The sequence below is a fragment of the Hipposideros armiger genome, unplaced genomic scaffold, assembly GCF_001890085.2.
Source record: "Hipposideros armiger isolate ML-2016 unplaced genomic scaffold, ASM189008v1 scaffold_506, whole genome shotgun sequence".
NCBI lineage: Eukaryota > Metazoa > Chordata > Mammalia > Chiroptera > Hipposideridae > Hipposideros > Hipposideros armiger.
The window spans coordinates 1,195,372-1,203,377 of NW_017731856.1; the positions used below are offsets into that span (position 1 = coordinate 1,195,372).

Here is an 8,006-nt window from a genome sequence, read left to right on the forward strand (position 1 = left end):
CCCAGGATAAGAATCAATATCTTTAATGGTGGCATATGTTAGTCTGCTAAGCTATTTTAATGTTCTCTAACCAAAAGGTTTTTACATTTTTTTGAAAGGCTGAATTCCTAGGCTGGTGAATGATAAAAGTGACTATAAAGTCTTCCATTTTCTCCTACAATATATACTTCTTACAATCTAAAGCACTGAATGGGTTGGTAATATACAGTTTGTTACATTTCAAGAAATGCCATAAACATAATTTAAAATTTTTAAGTTCTTTTAAAGGAAAACCTCATTATTTCCTAAGCAAAGAATTTTAAGATCGTGTTTTTGAATAACTGTATCTTGTTTCTATTTTATGCTAACATAAAGAGTTGGTTTATTCATGTAAATGACTAAGTTCTTTGAATTGCTTCATCAGTGAGATTAATTTATTTTCTTTTAATTAGGTCCCTGTGGCTAATACTGGCTAGTAGTATTAGCATGTCCTGCACAGAAAGTGGAGCTTAGAGACTTCATACAGACTTCAGTCACATTTACATGCCCACAGCAATGGCATCAAACTGAGTTGTAGACAAGCCATAATTAATGGTATTGAATTATTAACACCCAAATTCTTTTTGAAATAAGATGAATGTCAGCCCCTCTTAATGATACTGTGATGTGGACAAATGTCACTGAATTTAATAGAAGTATCTGGTGCCTGAGGACAGTTACCTTCTCATTAGCCCTGTTGAGGTCTGCGATCAGGGCATCAACATTCTCCTGCAAGACTGCACAAAGCTCAGGCCAAGAGAATTTATCCAGCATGCCTTCTGGTTGTTTTATGAGCGCACAGCCTGCTACCAAGTGCTGATACAAGGTATGAAGGAAAGTTAGCTTCTCCTGTGAGAGAGGGAAAAAAAGAAATTAATTCCAGTATATAAACATTCTAAGAAGTAAAACACATAACCCACATGGTAAAGAATTTATTTCAAGAAACTGGAAAAGAATTAAAAACACTCTAGTCTCAGAATATTGTCACTTTGGTGTCTTTTCTTTTTTTTTACATTCAAAACTAAGCATCAGAAAGAAACACAGAATTGCTTACACTTAGTATTCAAACTAAAATCTGAAATCTAGGAGCTGGAAGAGCAGGGTTCTGAACCCCCCACACCCCAGTTACTACTGAGGATGTGATCTGAGTAAGAGCATGTTCAGGCCTCAGCTTCCTCAACAGTAACATAGGTACCTGAACTACTTGTGTCTAAGCTCTTCTAGCTGCAAGTCAGTATGGGAGTTCTACAATTTCATATTTACATTTGCTGAAACAGATGTTATTTTAAGTAAAAAAAAAAAACAATATAAAGAGAAGAGCGCTACTCAACTCTGTCAAAGAGAAAGCTATACCAATATCTGTACTTTACAGGTACACAATTACTCAGCTTTCTTCTCCAGAGATTCCGGTTCACTTACCACTTATAGGAAATCTATCCCAAGCCCCTTTGGCAAAGCAGACAGTGATATGAAAGATATGGAAGATGGGCTCATTTGTGTTCCCCACTTATAAGCTCATATAGGGTTTGGCACAGAGGGCATTTGTAGGTGTTTAAGTATTACAAAGTAACAGGAAAAAAGTGGAAAATGGGTACCCAAGACACACTTTCAAAACTGTCCAATTAGAAATATGTAAAAGAAAGTTCTTTAAAATTATATTGCCATTGCAACAACTGAATTATCCATTGTTTAATACCTATAAATACTATGCTGTAGAATTCAGTAAAAAGCTGATCCCATCTTGAACACACAAAGAGGATTTACTTACTAAATGCCAAATGGCCATCTTTATAAGGTGTTTCATCTTATAAAGCCCCAAATAATGGAACCCAAGACAAGGTAACTGTGAAGCTGCAAAATGAATATTTTATGTAGATAAAATAAGTTCCCTCAAGATTTAATAGATCAGCAGAAAAAGAAAAAATTTTAAAGGATAAATTTTAAGAGGAAAAAAATTGAAATTCTAATCTTCTAGATAAGAAAAATTGAATCTAGCATATGTAAATGTTTTGTAATTAGAAATTGTAGGGAAAGTTTTCTGATATATTTCAAAATGTGTATCTTTAATTCTCCCTATACGCCACCTTATTTTTTCCAAATATAACAAGTGAAAAACCAAAAAATTGAATATGTAATTAAAACCATAAATGAGTTAGGATATCAGAAGAGTCTTCATAAATATGCTATGCCTTTTTCTTTTTTAAGCAATTAAAGACGTCCTTTGCATTTTCAACTGGGCTGAGATGTTTAAAAATCTGATTGAATACAACTAACCAAATGTAATATTCAGGCACTTAAAACCATCCCCCTTCGCATTTGCCATTGAGTTCATCCTCAAGCATAATTCATTGTGTCGCCATTATGTCCTTTTTGCTTGGGCTGTGACAAACCATGCATGATAATCATCCATTTGGCGTGAAAAGAGAGTCTCAAGGTCCAAAATCAATTCACACATGTTGAACCCAACCACAATGCTGTAGACATGCTGACTTTACAATATAGTCAGGCTTCCAGTTTCCTTTACTTTAATCATTATCTGATGTGTAGAACAATTCCAGCCCCTTCATGTGGACACAATTTAAATCCCAGACTGTAAGAAGAGGGGAAAGAATGTTTCCTTTTTTCTCTCTTGGCATTCATGTTCATATTTGTTGGAGTAATGAACTCAATATGTAGGACGACTCAGATAAACCAGTTCTTCACTAGCTAGGCTCACTCTACATCCCATGGGTAAAAGAAAATATAAGATAACAATTCCATTCACACAAGCTCCTACAGAATATGAAAGTTTTGTCATCATATTTTAAGAAGTCATTAATAAATAAAAATGGATAGGCAACTCTCTAGAGCATCCAAATAAAGTTATAATTTTGTAAGATTTGTATTTTTCTAAATTTTTATATGAAGAGGGACTCCTATATATTTTATATGAAGAGGGACTGACTAATATTAAAGTAAATATTATTCCTATTTTGCAAATAATGAAACTCAGATGTGGAGAGACTAAGCTTGTGTGGCTTGTCTATGTTCACATGGTTTGTAAACAGAAGTACCAGGACCCACGTCCAGTTTTCCATCTGATTACAAAAAAAAATTCTTTCCACCAAGCCAGGCTACTGAACAACTGGAATAAAAAATAATAATAATTTTGTCATTGGCAATCAGGCACACCCTGAAAGGACTGTTAGGAGCACAGCTGCTTGAGGTAGAATGTTCTACATAGAGAAAATTAGTTGTACGAGTGACAGAAAGGTAAATCTGCATTACTCCTCTTACAAAACAGGCTGACACAAGAGTAATGGGATACTGGTTTTACAACTGGCATGAATATTTCAAAATAGTGAGCTCAGAACAATTTTTTGAATTAAGTCAAATAAGAGTAAAAATGGCCACTGGATGTATGTCAATTTATAAAACTGAGATTAGTGAGAGGCTTTTCCTGACAGTCCCCTTGTCTCGGGTAATACCTCGGTATCCCTCTGGAAAGCCTGGGAAAGCTTCTGCAGTTCACATTCAGATTGGGCGGCTCGTGCCCTTTCCTTCTCCCAACAGTGCAGCACATTTTGTAGTTCCACTTTTAAGGTACTTATTAGAGCCTCTCTATCGGCACACTTAGTGCGTAAATGACTTAGCTCTTTACTGACATCAGCCAGTTTGTCCTGAAGGTCCTGTCGGAGATACCAAAAAACAGAGGTTATATGATGTCTGGTCAGTATAAGAGTGGGGGACACAAATACAAAATACATCATGAACTTCCAAAGCTTTAACATAAAAGAATAACAATGCTAAACATTAAGGCATTTTACTGACTTTTTTCTAAGTGTAATATTTTTAGCTCAAAAATTAGAAAATAAGTTGTTTTAACGTTTACACATAAAACGTTAATATTCCAAAACACTCTCTTCTTTCAATCCATGATTTAAAAAAATAACTTGGTGGCTCAAAAAAATTTTAAATAACATGAAAATAAAATTCTAAAAATAAATCCCCTACATTTAATGTAAGAACATTTACTTCTCAATGACATTCCAAATACTAACAGAAATCTCAAAGATGTGGCTTAAAATTCTGCTGAGCATTTATTCCTTAACAAATTCTACTGAAGTATATCCATGACAAACTCAACATGAACTAACACAAAAAAATTCCAACAATACTGAACAACTCAGAGTTGCTCCAATATAACATTACAAAGATGTAGTCCATAAAAACCAGCACAGAAAATAAAATAAACTGTTGTCCTGGACCTGGGCCAGGTGTGGCCTCAGCCCATCACCAGGCATGATATACAAAAAATAATGGCTCCACCCTAAAAAGATGAAAACTGACTCCAAATACTGAGGTGCTTATGTAAAATATGTTTACTATGTATCAAAGGGTAGATATTAAAACTTAAATCATTTTTTGAATCTATGGTTTTATAATTAAATCTGGGAAATAAATGTTTCTATTAACCAGAATAACGTCTAATCAAGTTGTTTTTTTAATGAAAAAACATTTTTGTTACTTTGATCAACAACAAAAAATTAAAATTGTATCCAAACATACTTAATAAGAAACAGAAAGATGTATTTACAGATCTCTACCTAAAAAGTTTCCATAAATAATTATATTTGTTTCTTAATACAAAAGGAAAAAATTATTTTAAATCATAATACCTTTATATTTTTAGTGTGAGATTCTATCTTCTGTTTGGTAGAATCAAGTTCATTAGATGCCTTTTCCTTAGCATCACTGACATTGTTTAGCTGATAAAAGAAAATATAAGTAACTTTTTTATATTTTCCTAGGATGGGTAACTTGAAAGCTAATCTTTACATGTTTTTTATGCAATTACTTAATATAAATTTTTCAATAGTAATTAAGAGTCTTAAAAATTATTTCTTTTGCTTAACTATGTAATTTCTGTCACAAGTTCATATGGGTAAAAAGAAAAAGCATTCAAGCTTAAAATGTCAATGGTGTTATGTCTGGATAAAGCATTTCATTCTTACTGTACACAAATATAACTTTATTCTTAAAATCCTACTGGACCAAAATGCCAGAAGCAGTGGCATCTATAAGAAAAGAAAAAAGGACAGAACCGAAGACCATTCTTTCTATACATCATGAGGGTATTCACTGGTCTCTCACTCCATATGACAACTTCAGGGTCGGTCACATGCAGTCCTATTGGGAAGGCTTGTGGCAGGTCATCAGTTGGTCCTGCTCTGCCTGTGATTTATTTTCTTTGACAGTTCATTCTTCTTTCTGTCAGACTGCTCTTTCTGCTTTCTTTGCAGCCACCCCCTTGGTCTCCCCACTGCTGTCTCTGGCACTGGTTCACAACAAAGCGCATTACTAAGCCAAAGCCTGCTGAGTCGACTTTTCAACTGTGCTGAGGATCATGTGACATTCATCCTCCCAAATAACAATTCGCTGTGGGTAATATGTTCCTAGTTACCCTGCAGTTTCCAGACCGAGGCCTCAGAAGAGTTTCATAAACTACTCACAATACAAGTTGTCTTGTCTCACAGGGAAAGACCTAGCAATGTTTGTTCTTTAATTATTTCAACGTTCACTTTCTTTTATGCCTTTTGAACAATTACAAAGGGTATTAAAAAGACTCACTTTTCTTTCTTTGTTCATCTTATTAAACAAAAGTAAAATAAGCCCCTTCTGAAATGTCAAATGTAATGGTTTCATGGCCTTTGTATTATATGGAAAAAAAAAAACAGATAAACACTAAATTCCATGCTATGTAGTTTGTTTTTGGTTCAAACCATCTGTTTGTTGTTTTGCTAACTAATTGTATTCAATGGAATTATTTCATATTCTCTAATTTGACAAGATGTAACTAAGCAAACTCTTCAATTCTTAAAGCACGAATGCATAAAATATTTTAATACCCAAGAAAATTACCAACCCACATGTTAAACAATACAAATGAGATGATAAATAGAAGCATCAGCTTTTTCAATCAGCAAACTAAAAATTTCCATGCTGCATCAAATAAACATTTGTTTTTAAAAAACTTCTAACACTTTAGAGAATAAAAACTAACTTATTCCTTTTTTATTAAGACTTCCACAATTGTAGAAATCTTAACCTAAAATATTGACAAAACCCAAATTTCCACTACCTATTCCAAATTTCATAAAAAACACATTAACATTTAAATATAACATATTAACTTCAATAACTTGCATAGATTTTGTACTAAATCAGAATAAATAAATTTTGAAGTCCCAGAAGTGACAGACTTTATAACTTTGAAAATAGTGACAGTGATTATAAAAACATACATGAGACGCAACTTTAGGCCACACTTGAAAAAACAACAGTGACAGACAATTTATTATTTTTTGTATCTGTGAAGCAGCCAATTCAGTGTTCCCAATTTTTCTGACCTTTGTAACAGGCAAGGGCTACGTACTGCTGCAGGCCGAAGGCTATATGTGTGGAGCCAAACAGTGCAAGAGTTACCTCATTAGATGCATTTTCCAGCTTGTTCTGGTAATCTGTCAAGGTATGCCTCAAAATCTCAAGGACAACAGAGAAGCTGGGAGGTTTATTTTTGTCCTTGTGGATGCCTAGAGAAAAATATAGGATGAAAGTATACCCTGAAAGTCACAAGGAGATAAAAGCTAAGCAAATAGTAACAGAGATATTATTACAATTACATGGAGCTGAAAAGACATTATGAAACAGTGAGTAGAATCTTATCGGCCAAAGTATACTACTGAATAGCCAAATATTAACAGCCTTTTTCTAAACCAGTGGTCAAATTAAATCCAGAATATATCAAATTCTAATTTATGGCAACTTTGTACTTACCAAGGCCCATTGTAGTCAGTAGTGACGTCTTTTCTTTTTTTCCTATCTCTTAGCTGAAGTGTTTGTACACACCTGTTATACAACAATTACATGAACAGTATACACTAACATTGTTTTGAGGAATTAGATACACTTACTTTTGCCCTTGTGTTTCTGATCAGTCAGGCCTTTTTGCTTAAATAATAATTTCTGAACCCAAGAGCACAATATTCTCTGTTATGCTTAGAAATATTTTTTCAATCCTTAAAATTCTCAAGTTACAATTTGAAATAAATAACGAAAAATTATATTATCTACATAGGCCCACATCATGTTTCAATTAAAACTGATACTCATTGTAAAAATATGAGTAGTTCCGTATTGTGCCCTCAAACTATTTTAATTTAGTTGGGCCATATGTTAGTTGAGCTAATCAAGGTCACATGGTAAAATGTAGTTCAAAATATTAATCCAAAATAATAAGAGGTTTAGTTTCAAAAGCCATTTTAAATTGATTGTTTATTATGCTACTCTTTGTGTTAAAAAACAAGTAGCAAATATAAAAACATTTTTATTTAAAAATATTTCTTTTCTTATTATGATTTCTCCCCATTTTTACAATCTAAATATTTCAATAGACAAGAAACACATTTTCAACAAAGATAATTTTTTTAAAAGCATTCATAGCGTGTTTTATTATTCATTGATTCATTCATTCAACTAATTTACTGAATTCTTGCTATGGACCAATCCTACGCATTAGGCACGTGGAAGTGAAAAAGATTGGTGTATCTCTGTCCTCACAGAATTTACAGTCAGAAAAGAGGAGGAGAGATAGTAAACGAGTAATTACATAAAATCACTCATATATTCTTCAAGTATTCAAGTGCTTAAATTTGGTGGGGGGGGATAAGGAAGGAGGTTAGTAACAAAGGAAAGAAAGAAGAGAGGAAAAAAGAGACAAAAATATTTTAGTTAATGATAGACCAACTTTATTCATCTCAGAGTGCTGATGACATTTAGTGTTCCAATCTTAGACAAAATTTTATTAATAAATTTATTACATTCATCAAGGTATAATCTAAATGCTATCTTAAGGTTGGGTACACCTCAGATTTTCTTAAACAGAAAACTATTTAACTTAAAAAAATTGATATGGAAACAACATATATCCCAGCTAGGGGAAAAAAAAA

General features: G+C 33.1%; 1 protein-coding gene across 3 annotated transcripts in view; it reads right to left on the bottom strand.

Annotated features, from left to right (window-relative positions):
* The window catches only part of LOC109396179 (coiled-coil domain-containing protein 171), a 214,779-nt gene that overhangs the window by 184,650 nt on the left and 22,123 nt on the right, over positions 1–8,006 (bottom strand). Inside the window, exons 1-5 of one of the 3 annotated variants that reach the window (XM_019667812.1) lie at positions 6,835–6,898; positions 6,484–6,590; positions 4,677–4,766; positions 3,486–3,686; positions 700–867 (exon numbers count right to left, since the gene is read on the bottom strand). In XM_019667812.1, coding sequence (XP_019523357.1) covers positions 700–867; positions 3,486–3,686; positions 4,677–4,766; positions 6,484–6,590; positions 6,835–6,844 — 576 coding nt within the window. In that variant the 5' untranslated portion in view covers positions 6,845–6,898. Of the gene's footprint in view, positions 1–699; positions 868–3,485; positions 3,687–4,676; positions 4,767–5,151; positions 5,266–6,483; positions 6,591–6,834; positions 6,899–8,006 lie in introns of those variants that run through there. The other 2 variants (XM_019667813.1, XM_019667814.1) reach the window with 2 other exon arrangements.